General features: G+C 39.0%; 1 protein-coding gene across 5 annotated transcripts in view; it reads right to left on the reverse strand.

Annotated features, from left to right (window-relative positions):
- Positions 1-22,574, reverse strand: part of LOC122548906 (KH domain-containing, RNA-binding, signal transduction-associated protein 3-like) — a 172,583-nt gene that overhangs the window by 23,458 nt on the left and 126,551 nt on the right. For 4 of the 5 annotated variants that reach the window (XR_006311362.1, XR_006311361.1, XR_006311360.1 and 1 more), the window contains one exon: positions 4,882-4,940. Coding sequence is in view for 2 of the 5 variants with exons in the window: in XM_043687862.1 (XP_043543797.1) it covers positions 4,882-4,940 (59 nt within the window). In the remaining 3 variants the exon portion in view is untranslated. Of the gene's footprint in view, positions 1-4,881; positions 4,941-12,302; positions 12,334-22,574 lie in introns of those variants that run through there. The other variant, XM_043687865.1, reaches the window with a different exon arrangement.

A 22,574-nucleotide genomic window follows, 5' to 3' on the forward strand; every position in this document is an offset into this window, starting at 1 on the left:
GGGAGTAGAGACAACTCTGATAATTATACACAAGTGAGCTGTACTTCAGTTGTGGGTAAAATATTGGAAAAGGTTATAAGAGATAGGATTTATAATCATCTAGAGAAGAATAAGTTGATTAGTGATCGTCAACACGGTTTTGTGAAGGATAGGTTTTGCCTCACAAACCTTATTCTTTGAGAAGGTGACGAAACAGGTGGATGAGGGTAAAGCAGTTGATGTATATGGATTTCAGTAAGGTATTTGATAAGATTCCCATGGTAGGCTATTGCACAAAATACAGAGGTGTGGGACTGAGGGCGATTTAACGGTTTAGATCAGGAATTGGATAGCTAAAAGAAGATAGAGGATAGTGGTTGATGGGGAATGTTCATCCTGGAGTTCAGTTGCTAGTGGTATACTGCAAGGATCATTTTTGGGGCCATTGCTGTTTGTCATTTTTATAAATGACCTGGATGAAGACGTAGAAGGATAGGTTAGTAAATTTGCATATGACATTAAGTTTAGTGGAGTTGTGGATAGTGCTGAAGGATGTTGCATGTTATGGAAGAACATAGATAAGCTGCAGAGCTGGGCTGAGAGGTGGCAAATGGAGTTTAATGTGGAAAAGTGAGAGGTGATTCACTTTGGAAGGAGCAACAGGAATACAGATTACTGGGCTGATGGTAAGATTCTTGCTAGTGTAGATGAGCAGAGAGATCTCAGTACTCATGTACCTAGATCTCTGAAAATTGCCACCCAGGTTGATAGGGATGTTAAGGCGGCATACGGTGTGTTAGCTTTTTTTTGGTAGAGGGATTGAGTTTCGGAGCCATGAGGTCATGTTGCTGCGGTACAAAACTCTGGTGCGGCCGCACTTGGAGTATTGCATACACTTCTGGCCACCACATTATAGGAAGGATGTAGAAGCTTTGGAAAGGGTTCAGAGGAGATTTACTCGGGTGTTGCCTGGTATGGAGGGAAGGTCTTATGAGGAAACACTGAGGCAGTTGAGGCTATTTTTGTTAGAGAGAAGGAGGTTGACAGGTGACTTAATTGAGACATATAAGATAATCAGATAATAAGATAGGGCGGACAGTGAGAGCCTTTTTCCTTAGATGGTGATGACTAGTACAAAGGGACATAGCTTTAAATTAAGGAGTGATAGATATAGACAGATATCAGAGGTAGTTTCTTTATTCAGAGAGTAGTAGGGGCAGTAGGGAACACCCTGCCTGAAACAGTAGAAGATTTGCCAACTTTAAGGGCAGTTAAATGGTCATTGGATAAACATATGGTTGAAAATGGAATAGTGCAGGATAGATAGGATTCAGATTGGTTCCATAGGTCAGCGCAACACTGAGGGCCGAAGAGCCTGTACCGCACTGTAATGTTCTATGAAAGAGTTATGAATAGTGCCAAACATTGTGCAATCAACAGCAACATCCCTACCATATGACAGAGGGAAAGTCAATGATGAAGAGACTGAAGATGGGTGACAAAAAAAAACTGCAGGTGCTGAAAATTTTAAAAATGCTGGAGTTTTGAACAAGAGTCACTGAACCTGAAAAGTTAACTCTGTTTTCTCTCACAGATGCTGCTAGACCTGAGATTTTCCAGCAATTTCTGATTTTGTTTCTGAAGATGGGCAAGTCTCGGATACTACCTTGGATGAAATTCTGCAGTCATGACCTGTGAGCAGAGCTCTCCACCAACCACAACCATCACTTTTTATGCTAGTAATGACTCTAATCAGCAGGGAACGTTCCTCCAAATTTCTACTGATTCTGGTTTTGTTTGGGCTTCTTGATGCGATACACTGTCAAATGCTACCTTGATATCAAGGGCAGTCACCCTGACTTACTTTCTTGAATTCTGGCCTTTTTTCCACATCTGGACCAAGACTGTAATTAAGGTATGGAGTTGAGTAGCCCTGATGGAACCTAAACAGAGCATTCATAAGCAAGATGCTGTTGACTAAGTGCCACTTGATAGCAGTATCGATTACACCTTTCATAATTCTGTTGATGATTGAGAAGAGAAACTGATGAGGTAGTAATTGGCGTAGTTGGATTTTGATTGCTTTTTATGAACATGACATATGGGCAATTTTCTACATGCTGGATAGATGCTCTAATTGTACTGGATCAGCTTGGCTAGAGGAGTGGCTAGTTCTGGAACATGTCTCTTGAGTACTATTAACAGAAATGTTGCCAGGACCTGTAGCCTTTGCAGTATCTAGTGCCTTCAACTGTTTCTTGATATCAAGTGGAATGAATCTAAATGGTTGAAGGCTGGCATCTGCGCTGTTGGAGATGTCAGAAGATGGATTGCCTGTTCAGTACTTCTGGCTGAAGCTGCTTATAAATGCTTTATTTTTCTCTTAAGCTGTTGTACTAATCATAGTATTGCCATGTGATATTTTACAACCATGTATGCAGATTCATGAGGTCCTTAATTTAATACACCCTTTTGAAAAACTGTAGCTTTGATAGGCAGTGCTCTTTTGGTATTGCACTGGAGAATCTGCCTTAATGTTTGTGCAACTTTAACCCAAATCTTATGACTCAAAGACAAGAATGCTTCAAACGGAGTCAAGGCTGACGCAAGATTGCATATTCACATCCAATACACCACCACTATTGTATTGTGGAGCCAAGGCTCATCATTTCTGAAAGTCTCTTGCTGTTCCAACCAGTTTGACTCTCCAAGGTAAAACCTAAAGTGTATATAAAGCCATTTGAGATTCCACCAAAGTTACATATTTTTTTTTTTATTATGTAGACTCCCTTTGGGAGAGTCCCATTACAGGTAGAATGCTAATTTCTGATGCCAGATGAGATGGCATGATAATGACTCCAGGCACAGTGCTGAAACACATCCTTTTAAAACTTTGTTAAAAGCCAATGGTTTTCTTTTCATGGTTGGACTCTTGAAGTCCTCATCTCCATCCTACTTAACAGAAGGGGGTAGGGGAAGACGAAGAAGGGACCACGAAAAAGAAAATGATGAAAGAGACAGAGAGAGCGCGAGACAGAGTAAGGTGGAGTGTGTTTTGGGAGGTGGAGGCAAGAAGAGAGATGGAGAGAAAACCAAAATGAGACACCTTCTGAATTATCCTTGCATCTGTATTACACATGTATTTTCACCATATGCAGACCTCTGTGCTTCATTATCTAACTGAAGTGGAGGATCATTCAGGAACCTGAGAGAGTATGCAGTATCCTGTGCTGCATTGCAAATGGAATTATCCTTCTCCAACAAGTCTTCAAGAATCTCAGAGGGGAGAGAGGAAAAGAGCAAGGATTAGAATGGCAAATCAAAGTCAAACATCTGTACTTTTGACAATGCAGCTGAGTGAAGGGTTGTAAGTAAAATGCAAACTCCATATTCAGGCAAGTCATCATCCTCGCCTTACCCATTGTTCACTGCAGATCAGTGTTGGATATACTTGTGTGAAGGTTATAATTCTGGATTCCTCACTCAAATCACTTGGCTATTTCACTAGCATTGTGTATTGCCTTTTCCTACAAAAACAGTAGGTGAAATATAGTGAATACTTGTTGAAAATGTAAATAGACAGAGATTGAGTTTATCAATCTAGAGCATACACTGCAAGATAGAGAAGAAGCAAGATTTAATAACAGTGGAGAGATAATGATATTAAAGGCAAATAACTGGCATATTCCAGTGGTGGCACAATGGCTCAAGTGATTAGCACTGCTGCCTCACAGCGCCAGGGACCCAAGTTCAATTCCAGCCTTGAACGATTGTGTGGAGTTTGCACTTCCACTGTCTGTATGGGTTTCCTCAGGATGCTGCAGTTTCCTCCTACAGTCCAAAGATGTACAGATAAGGTGGATTGGCCAGGCTAAATTACCCAGTGTCCAGGGTTGCTCAGGCTAGGTGGATTAGACGTAGGAAATTGAGGGTTACAAGGCTGGTGAGACTGGGTGGGATGATCTTTGGAGGTTTTATGTAGACTTGATGGACTGAATGGCCTGCTTCTGCACTGCAGGAATTCTATGATTCTATCAGTGGGCTGTTGAGATGAGGTGATGGTTGCTTAAATATAACAATAGGAGATGTGAAGGGTCATATGTAATGTAGGTAGTAAAGAAAGATGCATATGCACCTGGGCGGACAAAGACAGTTGCTACAGTAAGCTCCTGTGGCTGGATATTTAGTTACGTGATGGAGAGGAGCAAATTGTTGACAGTCAGGTGAAGGAATGATAGAAGTAATTGAAAGGATTAAAACAAGAGTTGTACTTACCATTCCTGAGGGTGTCAAATTCTTTTTTAACATGATTACATCCACATAGTCTTGGTAATCCACTTGTTTCCAGACAAATTTAATAAATAGTCATGAGATACTCCTGCAGTTGCTCGAGAACAAGATCTCATCTTTTTGGATTGACTCTCTCTTCTGGGAACTCCAAATTTGAAAAATTAAGATGGTGGTAGCCCTGCAACTCATTTGTGCTCCGGTTATATGCACTAATTTTTCATACAGGAAAACAACTTCTTTGAATGAAGAATCATTTTTAAGCAACCATTGGGAGCCCTGCAAGTAGATTATGTGGGGCATAAACGCAGATCTCCTGCAAAGTGAGCGTACCTCCACCAAATAGATTGCAGTATTTCAAGCCAGCAGCTCACCACCACCTTCTCAAGGGCAATTAGGGATGGGCAATAAATGCTTCCCTATCTGGTGGGCTCACTTCAATGAATACATTTTTTAAAAAAAGTATGTACTTGTGAGATGATTTTTGTTTTAAAAAGCACTTTCTAACAAACCGCTAATAATTTCTACAAGATGAAAGAAAAGTAAATCCAATAACCTGTTACGAAAACAATGTTAGAGTGTCAAGACAATTAATTTGTATTATAAACTACTAACCGTATGATTCATATGTCTCCTGGCTAGTGCCATGGCCATAATCATAGTAATCAGAAGCACTGTTAAAAAGAGAGAGTTTAGAATCAGACGAGCAGACAATATAAATGTCTTTTGTAACCATTTACATTGTGTACTTCATATTCTCCTGAATAGTAAAATTAAACTCAAGAAAGCTGGGTAACCAGTGGCTTACATTTTAATATAAAATACACCTTGATATAGATACATAAATGGGAAGTAGTATTCACTCCATTCAAAGTGTTACTCTATATAAAAATAATTCTGCTTTGAATATGCACGATTAAGATTTAAAACAAAACATTTCAAATCAGTAATTATTAATACCTGATTATTTTGACTACATTTGACAGACTTATCTTGAAAATGCCTGTAAAGAGACATTGGCAACATTCCTTCATTCATAAAACAGAACATGCAAGCAACACGACACTGCATATTTAAACATTTCTGCAAAATAACTTCCAAGGGCCACTCTATTCTCAATCTTTTACAAACTTACTCATTTTAACCTGAAACTATTTGGCATCCTGCAAAACTGCAACGCATCTTCTACTTGGAATTATATTGTTTTAGTCTATTTGTTGAGATCTGAAATAAATAGATTATACCAAAGAAATAGTTCCTTTTTTCTGACATGAACATAACTAGAGGAAGAAAGGCTGATCCCACTTTTTTGAAAAATGGCAAATGATGGGATGCCAAAAGCATGAAAGTGCCCAAGTTACCAAAGTAATAAGGCTAATTGCAAAAACTGGATCTCAACAAAGTCATCTGGTTTCTCATCCATTTAAATGGTGGGAAGACTTAGAAAAAGGGTTAAATTATCAAAGTCTATCAAGACAGTCACATAGTATTTTCTCGACTATCCCTGATTGTGCATATAGATGGTGTGATGATACAATGGCTTTAAGAGGTGAATTTCATCTTTTTTTTTAAATGAAGAAAGGTTGAGTCAAAAATGACAAACAGTCTACTCAGAGGCACGAGAGTTAATAGTTTAAGGGATCTTGGGTTTTATTTTTAAAGTTGGAATAATAGAAGTAGCCTGAGTGGGTGGGGTCAAGCTTCACAGAACCAGGATTTTGAGTTTTACTTTTCAGTCGCAGTTGCTGGGGTCTTGAAGTGGAGTACAGAAGCTGCAGTAAATCCCTCTCTGTTACTCTGAGTTTTCTCTTCATGTTTTTCTTCTCCTGCATTGTAGAATTGCATGAGAGATAATCCATTTTATTAAATTTGCCCTTGCAAGGGTGTGTTTACAAGATGGCACTGCATTGAAGCGGTTACTCATGGTAGTTAAATAATCTATTATTCTGTTAAGTTTGCCAATAGAGTTAGTTATTCCACTTTCTTTTGTTGTATTTTAACTATAACATACGGAATAATGTATGTTTTGCTTCAAGACTGGTAGTTTGACCAAATTGTATCCAGAAAGCATGCCTGGCACTTGTCATTAAAATAAGAAAACTTTGGGTTTAAGTTATCTTCTTAATATATTTTGAGTGGTTTTGGTCTGGTCCATAACAATGGAACACATGGTAAGAGTGAAGAAGATGAAAACAAAAACATGTTGGAGCTACAAATACTCATCACGTCAGGCAGCAGCTCTGCAGAGTGCAGCAGAGATAACATTCTGAGGCAATGAGCTTTCATCACAAGTTCTAATGAAAGGCCAGACATGAAATTTTAAATCTCTTTATTTTTTAAATAGGTGCTGTCTATCTTGCTGATTATTTCTAGCATTTTCTGCTTTGACTTCAAATGTTTAGCTTCCACAGTAGCTTGCGTTTCCAAGAGTGAAGGGGAGTGAATTGTAAGGCATGGGTAACAATAAAGCAAGGCTGGCAGAGGAGGCCTATCAAATTGAGCAGGAAGGCATAAAATACCTTACTAATATCTTGCCAATAATTAGACATGCATGAATGTACAACTGTTTGGCCAGAACAGAAATTTCGCCGAACAGTATATCTCAACTAGGAACCCATTGGGACAGTTGCATTTGCCAGTGAAGGAAAAACTTTGAAGGAAAACAGAAGTGCCAGTCACTGGCAGGTAGTTAAAATGCATACCGTTGACTCTTCTGACACCAGGCAAGCTCTCCAAGTTCTTAACTCTAAAGTGAACTGTGTAGATACTAATATCCTTGTAACCCTCAAAACTCCGAGCTGCCAATGATTCGATTCCATTTTAAAAGTTTCACAATCCAATTTAGCTTGTTTCTGGTTGATGATTCCAAATAGTTATTTTTAAATATATTTGAAGTTTGACAAATTTTAACTGTATCCTGAGATATACAAGTCTAGAAATTCAGCTGCAACATGCAGGGAAGAACATAAATGCTCTTTATGTGTGAGCTAGAAGAGTGCAGAACAGAGCAGAAAGCAGCATGCACTGTCCAGATCTGAAAGTAGACCTCCAATCCCTAGCCTTGCTGTTTTCTTACAATGCTTTCTTCTCTCCCCAACCACAACTAATTGATTCCACTCTTACAAATACAAAACATTGTGGCATCTGGACATTTGAAATAAAAGAAAATGATTCTTAAGCTTTGCATTTATCAAGAGCACACAAGAACTTCTATTAGGCAGTTAGGGGACTAATCTAGGCAAAACCTAGCATTCCCATGGACTCACATGCAAATAACCCAGACTATTAATGGCTGTTTTCATCCCACCCCCTCCCATCAGTAAAACAACCTTCTTAGTCCCAATGTTATTGATACTTCCAGGGCAATCTTCCAATTCTCTTCCCAATTCACTGCCAAATTTCCTCAAACTTCCATTCACTGCCAAACTTCACCTAGTCTTCCTTACACATTCACTTCCTTACACAATCCCCACCCTTCTTCACTGACTGAGATTCATTTGCCAACAGTAAACAGTCAAATTGCATTTGACCTGAAAGCTACATGTTGTTCTCACCAACGGGATATTCAAGATAATTGTATCTGTAATGCAACATCAGAAACTCATCTAGTTCACTATTTAGGTGAAAAGGAGTATTTCCTTTGTTCCTCAACTCCAAAAAAAAAAGCATTATTGATTTGATTTATTTTGTGCCAGTTATCACAAATTCCTAAATTACTCCACATATTCAAATGTGAAAACATACAAATTTAATTAACTTAAAACAGTGAGAAAACATTGGGGCAAATATCATGCAATTCCTTGGCCCTCAAAATTTTATACCAGTGTAAATGTAGTTTTGGCTTTCAGGCTTTGTTGGAAATCCCGATTCCATATAGACTGATGACACTCTAAAGCATCCCAGCTGGAAGAAAGTAAAGAACTCGCAGTGTTCAATATTGTGAACCTGTACAATATTGTGAAGTTTCAGGATATTCAGGATAGCCTAAGGACAACTGGAGGCAGAGGTTTTCAAGCAGCCTATTATTTGAATTCACTGGTTAGGCTATAAACAGACTTTATTAAAATTTGGTCACTCTTTCTGCAGCTGTTTGAGTTGTTGACATGTTTTGCTCGCCCTTGGCAGCTGTCACAACCACTGACAAGCTCAAACAGTAATGTAGAATTCTTCATTGTCATTGACATGAGGTAACTGGTTGACAGCCTGTCATACATTGAAGCATCTGGTGAGGTTATCAATTGAGTCCAGCTGGCCTGCAGTACAGCTTAAATATATGGTGTACAGAAAATCAGAACAATAGATTTATGATACAGATCAAACTGAAATATTTTAAAAATGATGCTGACTCTGAAAGAAAGATGTAGAACTTAAGCACTTTAAACAAAAACTAGTTACAATGGATACCATACCATAGTATTTACAAATAAATACAAACAAACAGACAGAAAACAGGAGCAGGAGTAAGCCATTTGGCACTTAGAGGCTGCTCCATCACTCAATATGATCATCCAACGCAATATCTTGTTCCTGGTCTCAAGAAATATTTCTAACCCATTCTTGAAAACATTAAGTGTTTTGGTCTCAACTGCTTTTTGTGGTCGTGAATTCCACAGGGTCACCACCCTCTGTGTAAAAAAAACTTCCCCTCATCTCAGTCCTAAGTGGCATACCCTGTAACCCTGGTGAGCCCTGGTCTGGACTCCCTGGTTATCAGCAACATCCATCTTACATTTACCTTGTCTAGTTCTATTAGAATTGTTTAGGTTTCTACGAAATTGTGCTCCCTCATTCTTTAAATTCCAGTGAATTCAGTCTTAACTGATCTAGTCCAGCTTCTCTAAACAACATACTCTCACACTGGATGTAGATATAGAACAACATCTGTAAGTGGTTGAATCAATTCGTTATTTCAGGAATAGTAAAATCTATTTCTTGATGCCTCCTTTAGACTTCGGAATTGAACAGCTGTTATATGTTCCATGACTTGTCCCAAGTGACCATAGCTGCATGTTGGAGTGTCTTAAACTTCTCAATTTCTCATGAGCTTCTTAAAAGATTAAAGATTAGAAATGTTGTGTATTGGGTCATTAATGAGCATCTTGAGAGTCAGCAGAGTAAGAGATGATTTGATTGAAACATAGAAGCCCCTGAGAGGGGCCTAACAGCTTGAGGGTTGCGAGGATGTCTCCACTTGCAATTTGCCAATTGAAGACAAAGAAAATGCAATATTTCCGCTCTTGAAGTATCATATGTCTTTGGAATTCTTCTCAAAAGATGGTGGCGGCAGCTTCCTTGAATATCTTTAAGGCAGAGACGGTCAGTTTCTTGGTAAGCAAGGGACTGAAGAGTTAAAACAGGATAGACAGGAATGTGGAGTTGAGGTTACAATCAGGTCAGTTCTGATCTTATAAATGGGGGAGTTGGCTGCAGGGATCCAACTTGTCTACTGTTTCTAACTCATATGTTTATTTGCTAGTAAATTCTTGTGAAGCTACCAAAGTTTCAACAGGGTCAATGGGGCACTGTCAAAAGGTTAGGACTCTTGGTCCAAAAATGCAACTTCAAGCAGTGATCAGGTGTTTTTGATATCTGAATAAATGAGGATGTATGTAATCCCTTGATTTACTGGACTTCCTAGCAAGTTGTGGTTTTGCAGTGAATGTGTGGGGAAGTGCTGTGCTACAGCCCAATGGGTTGTTGGGATCTGCTCAACAGATCCAATGATACATCACTCTGCAGTGTTCAGTTGGATATCAACCAGATGAATGTGAGTATTTCTGATCCATTACAGTGCTGCAAAGTACTCAGCTTTAAAATTATTCAAGAACTACATCTGATGCCTGAAGCACTGATTGCTTGTCCCTATTTACCCTTGAGAAGGTGACGGTGAGTTGCCTTCTTGAACCAGTGCAGTGTGTGCACTATATGTAGATCCACAATGCCTTTAGGGAGAGTATTCCAGGATTTTGACCCAATGACAGTGAAGGCACAGTGATACTTCCAAGTCCAAGTGGCTTGGACAGGAATTTTAGTCAGGTGGTAATGCTCCATCTCTTTGTCATTTGTCCTTCTAGATGGAGTTCGTCATGGGTTGTGAAGGTACTGTCTAAGGAACTTTGACAAATTTCTGCAGTACTTCTTACTGATAGCACACACTGTTGCTACTACTGAGTGTTGGTGTAGGTGGAATGGACATTTATGAATGTGGTGCCAATTGAGCAATTGTACTGCCTAGTTTCTGTACCATACTGTCCTTGGACATAACAGCTGCCTTCTTCATACAGTTCTGGAAGATTAATGTATTGTAGATTTATTCCAAAAAGGGTATGTGGGATCACATAGCATAGTATTGTCACTGAGCACTTTGTTTCTCTTTTCAGGAGGAATCCGGTGACTGTTGCATTATGGGATGACTTGGAATTCAACTTCTAAAAATGTTTCTGTAGTCTCCAAGATGGATTTACATCAATGGAAGGTGGCTACTTGCATTGCTAGGGACAAAAACACGTTTAAGTAAATCTGTACAACTTCAATTGTGACATACCACTTCTACAGACACCGAACAGTATCAGTGAGAGTGCTGGGGAGATTGAATAGAATCACTGAATCCCTACAGTGCAGAAAAAGGTCATTTTGGCCAATAAGTCCACAATGACTCTCCAAACAGCACCCCACCCAGAGCTGCTCGACTACCCTATCCCTGTTACCCTGCATTTTCTATGGCAAATCCATCTAAACTTATACATCCCTCGACACTATGATGGTGGTATCATTTGAAAGGATTCAAGTCAATGTCTGGTAGAGTAGACGATGATGTCTTACTTGGCATTTTATCAACTGGCTCTTTTGTGAACTTGACAATTTTGGGGGCATTGGTGTGACCAGACACAATCTACCACTTATCTAGTTGAGTCTCGCAGGGCTTTTGCAATCTGTTGCCTGCTCAAATTGTTATACTGCCTTTGCAGGACCCATGTCTCAGGTGCCCAACAAGGGATCTTTGAGAAGTACCAGGAGATACTCAAATTAGTGAGCCGACAAGTGATGATAGCATTCTGTTACAGGGATTCAAATCACCTCTTTTTAGGGAGCTTCACTATATTAGTCCCAATCATTTTGGGGAAGTGCCAGCACAGGATTTATTTTGGTAGAAGCACAGGAATATCAATATCAACATGACAGGCCTTTGTTAGCGGTTGGAGAGGTTGTCGAGTACTTGAAGGGGTTCTCAAACCGTCCCCTGCAGTGATTTTTGGAAACAATGGTGAGTGCCAAAGTTGGGTTGTTAGTGATGTACTATATAAGTTTACAGGAAGGATGTTTTGTCATCTGAATCATTCACCTAACATTTGCTTTTAGTGCAGGTTTCTCTCGGTCAGGTTTCTCAACAACAGATTCTCATTCCAATAAATCATTATGGGAGAAAATAAATAATCAACATTTTAATCACTGGTTTTCAACATTACTTACTAACTTCATACCAACTAACTTCATTTTCCTGATATTTTGCATAATTGAGTTACTAGGAAAAAACCTTCATGCTTAGGAAAGCAGTTTCATAAATTAGAAAATGGTAGTATACTGTGTCAGAGGTTAAATCAATTATTGTGCCAAGACAAAGTTGAATAGAGACACTTGCAACATTCAAAGTCTACCAATCTGAATATGTTTTAAAGTCTTTTAGCTGTGAACCCTCAGCAAATGCTGCAAGGGCAGTAGTGTCAAGTATTATTTTATATTATAAATTATCTGTGTATAACACCACCCATTGATTATGCTCCAATCAAGAAATGGCAAAATTCCCTGTTGTTTGCAAACATGGATCAAACAAAATCTTCTATCAAAAGAAAAAAGTATATTCAAGTTTTACATAAGGGCTGCATTTATGACTTTTATAGGAGAGATCTTTGAAGTGACAACAGCTTCGTCAAACTCCTTCAAGCTCCGTACCTAATAATTTATTGGAGATATATCATGAAGCCTGGAGGCCTGCTGCAGCTGAGCCCACTTCAATCTGGTCAGTTTTGTCAGTAATGGTTCTACCATTTCATTTATATGTCTGTAGTGCTTAACAAGAAACAAAAAGATCAAAAATAAAATCACATCTTGCCACTGACAGCCAAGCGACCTGTAATTGGATTTTAAAACAAAAACAACAACAAAAAAAGATTTTCTAAATTCTTATTCTGCCACTGGTAAAAATTGACTACAATTTAAGCTTCTGAAACTTTTTTTTTGCATACAGCAGCATAATCGTGTAGATATTTCATGTATTATATTAATTTTAGAATGCAAATTAAAGATTGAGATTTACTTCTATTAACACTTAAAACATGTAAGCAAATCACATTAGATTTTATGCAGTAAATCAAGTGTGCGTTTTTGGACCACTATATAAAAGAACAGAGCTCAAGTCCTCAGTTTTAAAAAAATTAGCTGTATACGGATTCCTTTCTGGTGATCAGCAAAACCTGAGAGGATTTAGGGCAACAACCAACTTCAAAGCACTATTCTCAATCAAGTTCTTTTACAACCCCGATTCAAATTAAACTTATAAAAGATTGATAATTTCTAAGCGTTTTCTAATAACTCCTCAGAAATGGATGGATTTGGAATTAATTCTTTAAGTTCAGTGGAATTGGATGTTCACATTTAGCATCCGTAATCTGTTTTCCAGCAAAAGGTCTGAGCACATGAAATCATCCTGTAACCAGCAGATTATGGGGTGTAGTGCTTCATCTTTGTATCCAATTCATTTTATAAATTCCACTTACAAGTTCTCTATCAGTGACTATTGAGCCAGGTGCACAATACAAGTACTATGAAGTGCTAACTTTGGGGCACACCATTTGACATTTTTGTAGCCATCTGTAGAACAAGAGGTTTACTGAAAAAACAACAGAATTTGAGTTTACAAGCTAAGAATATGCTTTTTATTTTGCAGTATGCAATTCTCTCCAAATCCAATACATCCAGACTCTTGGATACCAAGCCCAATGACACCCCCAAGATACATCTAATCTTTATCCAGGTCTGGTTTAAGCTCCTTCAAGCATCTTCTTCCTCATCTTTCAACTACCTGCATCACTTTTAGGGCAAACAAATCAAATGCATCCTATATTAAACAGATTAGATGAACCAGATCATCAAGCAGACAGATCCAAGTTTCAACCTGTCCTGCTCCAATGAACCTTTCTACCCCTCATCTCAAATCTATTATTTTTCCTCTTGCCCAACTTCTTCCTACCCATGTCTATGATTTTTCTGGCACTTTGCATCATTTCCAGTTTCCTGACTAACCACTTCTTGATTTCAAGTACACAAACATAAAAACACAACAATTAGGCAATTCAACCACTCTAGCCTGTTTGGATACAATAATGAATTATTTTAGCCTCAACAAACTTTCCTGCCCACTCTCCATAACATTTCAACCCATTACAAACTTAAAATCTATCTTTAATTTATTCAATGTCTCAGCTTCCATCGCACTCGGAGGTAGCGAATTCCATAGATTCACAACCCTTTGAGAGAAGCAATTTCTCATCTATTTTAAATCTGTTACCCCTTAACCTAAAACTATGGCCTCTCTTCTACATTACCCGACATAGGAAACACATGGTGTTGAATGTATTAACTTCCTTTAGCATCTTAAATACTCAATTAGGTAGAATTCTAGAATCCCTACAGTGCGGACAGAGGCTATTTGGCCCTTAGAATCTGCACCGCATCTCCAAAGAGCATCGCATCCAGACTCAGCCCACCTGCCAACCTGTAACCCCACATTGCCATGGCTAATCCACATAGCCTAACATCCCTAAACGCCATGGGCAATTTCAGTATGGTCAATCCACCTAGTCTGCACATATTTGGAGTGTGGGAGGAAATCCATGCTAACACAGGGAGAACGTACAAACTCCACACAATTGCCCAAGACTGGAAATGAACCCTGGCACTAAGCAGCAACAGTGCTAACCACTGAAATCAGTGTGCTGTCCAAACCTCAAACATACGAATGAGGAGAAGGCAAATATTCAATCCCTCAAGCCTGCTCTGCTGTTCAAGATCATGGCTGGTCAGTTTGTGTTTTGAATTCCACATTACAATCTACCCTTTTAGCTTTTGATTCCCTTATCTGCGAAACAAATTCTGAAGAAATTCAAAAGGTCTAGCAGCGTCTCTGGAGAAAAAGCAGAGGTAACATTGAGTCCAGTGATCATTTTTCAAAACAGAATTAAAGAAAGGTTTTTGGACCTGATAGGTTAACTCTGCTTTTGTTTTTAATAGCAAAAATTGCATGATTTGTACTTTTGCACTCCTGTGCTAAACATTATTTTCTATGTTTTCACATATTGCTAGGTCCAAGTAGCTGATGGCAATGGTGAGCCAGTTTGGAAAATATGGCAATATTGATAAAATAAATGAATTGACATTAGAAAATGTACAATTTTCCACTCAAGGTTTGAACAGACAAAAATGACATCTCACCAGCAAAACACATTTTCAGGCATATATATCTCATTTGTACTGAAAATGTGTTGCTGGAAAAGCGCAGGTCAGGCAGCATCCAAGGAACAGGAGAATCAACGTTTCGGGCATAAGCCCTTCTTCAGGAATCCTGAAGAAGGGCTTATGCCCGAAACGTCGATTCTCCTGTTCCTTGGATGCTCCCTGACCTGCTGTGCTTTTCCAGCAACACATTTTCAGCTCTGATCTCCAGCATCTGCAGCCCTCACTTTCTCCTCGAAGATATCTCATTTGTACCCAACCTCAACTCATTTATATGCAGTATGCTTCTCCCAAGCAGTGGAGAAAACAAAAAGACAGCAACAATTCCCGAAATAAAAGTTAGAGCTGGTAGCTAGTTTCAGCAAACTGTTTGCTCCTCCAGGCCGCCAATTTGGTCAGCAGCCACATTTCAGATTATTCTCCATAGCAGTGACCATTTGCCAACTCCTCTTGCTGCCTCCTTTCCCTCTGGTGTATACTGGCATCAGACACCCATCAATTTCATCCGCATTTTCATAGCACATCTCTAATCCACTTAAAGCAGTTGTCCACCCAATACTGCACAGTGGAGCATGCCAACACCTTGGATTGTAATGCTATTACATGTGCAGGAAAAGCCATCAGTTTCATCAAAAGAGAAAGGCTAACTTCAGGCATCTTCACATATTTTCTTACTGCTCACTCACTTTGTACCTTCTGGGATGTTAACAGCACCTCTGTCTTGCCTTTTAGTGCACACACAAATCCAGGTAGCTGGTCATGGTTGTAAACAATGATCAGCAGCACATACAGCAGCCTATGCTGTTAATACATTGAGATACTGAGTGTGCTGCAACAAAATGGCAAAACTGAAGTGAAGTGGAGTAATTATCAGTCAATTCAAGAACTACTGTTTTTAATTAGGAGGTCCCACACATCAAAGAGTATTGCCCACAATGTTTGACGTTAGATGCAATAATTCGGGTACTTGAGCCAGAGTCAGGTGGTTTGCCTTACTCCTGTCTGGAGAGTAGACAGTGGGCAGTCCTACATGTCCAAAGCAACTATTCCAGGAATTAGTGATGGGTCAGTCAGGAAGCTTGTGGAAATTACGTAGCGGTCTAGTCATTAGTCAGGGCTGCCCAGTCAGGGAGTTTGGGCCACTGTCAATTCTACTGCAAGCTGAGGAGAGATTTATCAGGATGAGTGCTGTACAGGGGTACTTAGCAAGTCAATTGCAGGGTTTGGAGGCAGCATGCTCAGATGCAAACTTGACAATCACTAAAGGAGTAGGGGAAGTCATCATGAAGGTTCAGGAGTCACCTGAATTGAGAAGCTGAGCTTCAGTTCAAGAGTTGCCACCTATCCTATATTTCAATCTCATTCAAAATGTGCACAGAATGAAAAAGGACTACTGCCACCACACCAGGAGTGGGTGTAGTAAGTTTATTATACCCAAAGGAGCAGGCTCTACATGCACACAATTTGCAACCCGATGCAGCATTAAACAAACAAACACCACAGTACAGGTGTCAAGACATTTGTTATATAATTCTGCATGTGGACCTCATGCATTGACTTACTGCGAGGGCTAAAACTTCTAGCCACATCATCCAGTATTTCACATGGGTCTTAATACCGCCTATGAAGCACAAGTCAGATGAGCTACAAAGACTCATTCCTTCATTGCAAATGTCACAATCACTTTCTAATGTCATTAGTTTCTACAAGATGCAGAAGCAACTGCACCTCACTTCACATCTGGACTACAAAAAAAGGTCCACACAACATTATCCTATTTGCAAAACTAAAGGAAGATGTCAAGTGCGATGTGTTAATAGCATTGAAAGGTAAGAGAAGAAAGAAAGGAGTGAAAAGGATTGGAAAATTTAAATGAAAAAATTGTGAACAAAAGGAGTGCTCACTGTTGGAGTAAAGAAACAAAATTATTTGGCTGCCTCCTCAAAAGCTGCTCTCTGGACCCAACGCTGAAATGTTTAAGTATCTGATCCAAATAACTTCCCTTCAGCTTTCCTCTTCAACTCAGGAGGATATAGACCAGCCATTTAACTTTCAAACTTCAGTCTGTACATCAAAACAGAAAATTAAAAGGAGTAGCCTTTAGAGCCTACACTGCCATTCAATATTACCATAGCTCATCATTCATACCCTGTACTCAGTACCCTGTTCCTGCTTTCTTCACATACACTTTTATCCCTTTTGACTTAAGAACCATATCTAACAACTTCTTGAAAGCATTCAATGTTTTGGCTTAACTGCTTTCTGTGGCATAGAATTCCACAGGCTAACCATTTTCTGGGAGAAGAAATTTTGCCTCATCGGTTCTAAATGCATGCTTAAACTGTGACCCCTAGTTCTGGACTCCTTAGGATTTGACAGAATAAATGCAGAAAGTATGTTCCTGATGACTGTTATAACTTACAGGTTTCTAGGAGATTCCCCTTCCAATTCTTCTAAACTCCACTGAGTATAGTCCCAAGCGACCCAGTCTCTCTTCATAGGTCATGGGCGGCATGGTGGCACAGTGGTTAGCACTGCTGCCTCACAGCACCAGAGACCCGGGTTCAATTCCCACCTCAGGTGACTGCATGTAGAGTTTGCACATTCTCCCCATGTCCATGTGGGTTTCCTCCCGGTGCTCCGGTTTCCTCCCACAGTCCAAAAAGATGTGCAGATTAGGTGAATTGGCCATGCTAAATTGCCCGTAGTGTTAGGTGAAGGGGTAAATGTAGGGGAATGGGTCTGGTGGGTTGCGCTTTGGCGGGTTGGTGTGGACTTTTTGGGCTGAAGGGGCTGTTTCCAAACTAAGTAATCTAATTTAGTCTACCATCCTAAGCATCAGTCTGTATACCTTTGCTGGACTCCCTCCATAGCCAGAACATTCTTCCTTAACAATATCATGAAATCAGCACAGGGTCTTAAGTATAATTATAACTTAAGGCTTAGTATAATTGCAGCAAGACATTCTTCCCCTATACTTGAATCTTCTTGCTGATGGCCAACACACCATTTGGCTTCTTCCTTGCCACATTGCACCACCCTCTTTCCCAAACTATCACCATTCAGGCAATAATCTGCCTTTCTGTTTTTGCTTCCAAAATGGATAATCGCACATTTACCCACATTAGACTTAATTCCCTCATCTAAAATTATGAATATACAGCTCAGCTCACATCAGAATACCTCTTAGCCATCTTTTTTGTTTTAACTTTTTAATGCCTAGAAGGTACAGGTGTACAATCCTTTATTTGAAATGGTTGGGACCAGCTGGTTTTTGGAATCAGAATTTTTAGAATTTCAGAATAAGTGAGAGTTTGATGGTGAAATTTTTTAAAAAAAATTCTTACTAGAGGAACAGACTCACTGAGTAAAATGGACCTTGAGACAGAATTGAGGCCTGCCAATGCTGGGCCACATACCTCCATGTCACATCAAGTAGGTGTCAACTTGGGTTAACTGGTTGCACGCCAAACAACCTCATTAATGAGAAAAATAATTTCACAAAAAAAACTTCAAACTTTGGAGTTTTCTGATTTCGGATAAAGGGTTGTCTACTTGTACTAACGTGCATACTAAAAATACAGTTCATGCTCTGGCCAAGGATCACCAACCTGATATGTAACTGTTTCACACATTTTATATATTTTAATTTCAGATTGCTACCACCTACATCAGTCCAATATTTTTTGTAATGTGGTAACTCTTACGTAAACAAAGCAGGTCTTAATTGCAGAGAAAATTTTGACTATGTTCATGGCTCTGCAATATCTGACAAAAAATTAGAAGCTGATTTTCCCCAATCTTTCTTTCAAATGAAAACAGATGACCAATATTCAATGGTCTCTAGTGGATGCATAACAACAGTAACAAAGCCAACACAAATTATTGAATAAAGACAATGGAACCAACAGGATTACCAATTATACATTACACAGTACTTGTCATGCATTTAGTTTCTCAAAAGAGACAAAAGGGAGACCAAACTGCTTTAATCTTTGATGTGCTTCTGTCCTGCAATTGATGAGTCCAGGAAAATGCCTGCTCAACTACACAAATTACATGAAATCTTCATTTATTACCAAGAATTACAATGTATTTTAATTTCTAAGTTTGCAGAACTTAATTAATATTGCAATTAATCTTGTCCAGGAAAGGAAAATTGGGTCAGCTGTAATGTTCTTTTAATTATGCAACAAACACAATGTTCAATGTCTAAAAGGTATGCTGTATGGTTAATATTTGAGATTTGAACCTATATCAAAAACTTTGCATAGAGTAGTCACAGTTAAATCTTCTGGAAAATGCTGATGCAAACTTCACGGAGTGGAAATTTCCAGAAGATAAAACTCAGTTTTAACATACTAATAAATAATGTTTGAATTTTGTACTAATATTGCTGGCCTAGTATCCAGTGCAAAGAAAATACTAGATATCTTATGATGGCCAATCAAACTATTCAAAATATAAAACAAGTCTTCTCTTGTCACATGGATTTTTTGCAGTATCTGCTATTAACATGAATGGGTAATTTTAAGTACCACTATTTAGCAGATGGTGCTGGTAAATCCAAATTATGTTTGACATCTCCCAAGTGCCCTTTGTTCTGATACAAGTACTTTCCAATTCCTCTGTGACAGATGATTCACCTTTGCTCTGCTCAGCATAGAGAAATTTGTGCGCTAAGCACACAAACCACACTCTGCTTTCCTTGACATATAGATATATGAAAACATAGAACTAATAAGAGTCATGGTGCATTCATTAATTTTGTAATTGTATCTTCGAAATAAACGTCAGAATTTTGCCTCCAAGAGAATGGATCATTTTCACCTAGTTCAGATGTAAAGACATAAATAACATTATAAAAGAGATACCTCTAGTGTTTTTTTGCAAACTCTTAGGTTAACTAACATGGCACACTTCTTACTCAATAGGATAGTTTCAACATAGACTTTGATCTAGTGAGTTGATGCCATTAATGTCCATCAGTTAAAGTACCAGATTTGACTAAATTTACAAAAATAATTCTAATTCTCACACAATATTAGGCCTTCACTGCAATAACCTGAATAGTATTATTTCAGTAGGAATGAAAACAGGAAGAGTACTATAATAGTAATGACTAATAATCCATATGTATTTAGCACAATTGTGGAAAAGGGCAAACAAAATAAGCAAGGGCATTCTAAATTAGGAGAAGGCTAATATTACTAAGCTGAGAAATGAGGTTAGCAAAAGTAGGTTGGAAATAGCTACTTGGAGGCAAATCAGTGTTAGAGCAATGAGATTCATACAAGGAGATTTAATGGGCCGAGGAAAACATGTTTATACAGACACCACAGATGAGTTAGACAAATTTAGAACCCCCTTCACAACAAGGTAAAAAGAGGGCAAAAGGTGGTACACAAAAATACTTTTTTTCCAGTCTCTGGCAGTTTAACACTATAACAAGCCACAAAGAATATATAAAAAAAATACAGAAGAGGTGAATTTAGCTTCTTGGAGAGCAGATCAATCACCTTCGCCTATTAAGTATATCAAAAGATTACTGAAAGAAATGAAATGGAGGCTCTAGTATTTAAAGGTATGGTACCAGAGGATTGGTGGATTGCCAATATTATTCTGTTGTTTACAATTTTTTAATGATACAGCTTTGGGGACACAGTTATAGTTAATGTCGATGTCAAGTATCTATTCAACAACTTCAGCTGACACAGGGTGAACAATTTTGATTGCATCAAGAATAGATCAGTTAGGACAGGAGTTCAGCTGTGTTTAAAAAGGTGAGCAAAGTAATTATACGTCATTTTACTTAATTTTTGATGTGGAATCAATTCCAAGGAACAGTATCAATTTCAATTGAGAAAGGCACAAATTAATTATGGAAAGTGAGCATGAATTTGGTAGTAACTGTTCAAAGCAACATATTGTGAATGCTGAAGAAAATTCAGATCAGACAGCATTTGTACAGAGTAACAGTTAACATTTTGGGTCTTTCAGCAGAGTTTTGAAGCCACTAGTAGGGCAAAGGGGCAAGGAGAACAAAACAGAAGCTCTTTGTTAAAGGCCAAGGCAGATTAAATAAAGGATTTCACAATCTAACAGCGAAAAAGAATGGTAAACGATAAAGAACAAAGTGTACGTTCATATAAGGTTTGAATGGCTGTAAAAATGCAATAAGAGAAAAAGGGGAGAAAACAGGACCAACCCAGCAAAACAACAAAACAAAACACGAAAATAAATTGAAGGCAGTGGTTGTGATATAAATTTACTGAAGTTTAATTTAAAAGTTATTGGAGTTTGAATTCTAAAGTGCAGTTCCTCAAGTTTGCATTGAGTGTCAATGGAATATTGCAGATCATGGATGGAGAAATCTGCAGGGAGCGAGGTGGTGAATTAAACCATGTTTTCTTTTCCAGAGATGGGAATAGTGCCATCTGACAACACATCCTGGAGTTTGGACAAGGAGATGATGAGTCACAACAGCTGGCTCAGCCTCCCAGCTCCTGAAGAGGGCAACACAACAGCAGGAGAGGGCCAACCAGTGAGGTCTTGATAGTTGAATTGATGTAGGTTTGACAAGGCAATTGACTTCATTTCAAGTCTGAACTTTCCGGATCCACACATGCTTCTGGGGTAGCTCCACTTCATCTGTCGGAGACTCAGTCCTGGGTCACTTCTCACTGAATTGTTTGGCAATGCCAGTTTAGAGATTAGCTCTGTTGCTTCCACCATTTCAAAATTATGTCATGGGCCCCTTTGTTTATGCAAACTCTTTAAACAGCATTCAAAACATTCACAGCCAAAATTAAACATATGTGTCATTTATTAATTGTGTACAAGTTTTATTTAACTTGGAGTGCAGGTTCATAGCTCCTTGAAAATGGAGTCGTAGGTAGATAGGATAGTGAAGGCAGCGTTTGGTGTACTTTCCTTTATTGGTCAGAGTATTTAGTACAGGAGTTGGTGGGTCATTTTGCAGCTGTATAGGATATTGGTGAGGCCACTGTTGGAATACTGCATGCAACTCTGAGCTCCTTCCTATCAGAAGGATGTTGTGAAACTTGAAAGGGTTCAGAAAGGAATTACAAGGATGTTGCCAAGGTTGGAGGGTTTGAGCTATAGGAAGAGATTGAATAGGCTAGGGCTGTTTTCCCTGGAGCGTCAGAAGCTGAGGGGTGACCTAAGAGGTTTATAAAATCATGAGGGCCAGAAAATCATGGACAGGATACATAGACAAAATCTTTTCCCTGGGGTGGGGGAGTTCAGAACTAGAGGGCATAGGTTTAGGATGAGAGGGGAAAATATAAGAGAGACCTAAGGGGCAACCTTTTCAAGCAGAGAGGGGTACGTGTACGGGATGAGCTGTCAGAGGAAGTGGAGGCAGCTAGCATAATTGCAACATTGAAAAGGCATCTGGATGGGTATATGAATAGGAAGGGTTTGGAGGGATATGGACCAGGGATTAGAGTGGGTTGGGATATCTGGTCAGCATGGACAATTTGGACCGAAGGGTCTGTTTCCATGCTGTACATCTCTATGACTATACGACCATAACTGTATGCAAGCACTGGACACTGACTGGGGATTCATAGAACATACATAGAATACAGAAAAATACAGCGCAGTACAGGCCCTTTGGCCCTCGATGTTGCGCCGATCCAAGCCCACCTAACCTACACTAGCCCACTATCCTCTATATGCCTATCCAATGCCCGTTTAAATGCCCATAAAGAGGGAGAGTCCACCACTGCTACTGGCAGGGCATTCCATGAATTCACGACTCGCTGAGTAAAGAA

Source organism: Chiloscyllium plagiosum, chromosome 4 (assembly GCF_004010195.1).
Source record: "Chiloscyllium plagiosum isolate BGI_BamShark_2017 chromosome 4, ASM401019v2, whole genome shotgun sequence".
NCBI classification, from domain to species: domain Eukaryota; kingdom Metazoa; phylum Chordata; class Chondrichthyes; order Orectolobiformes; family Hemiscylliidae; genus Chiloscyllium; species Chiloscyllium plagiosum.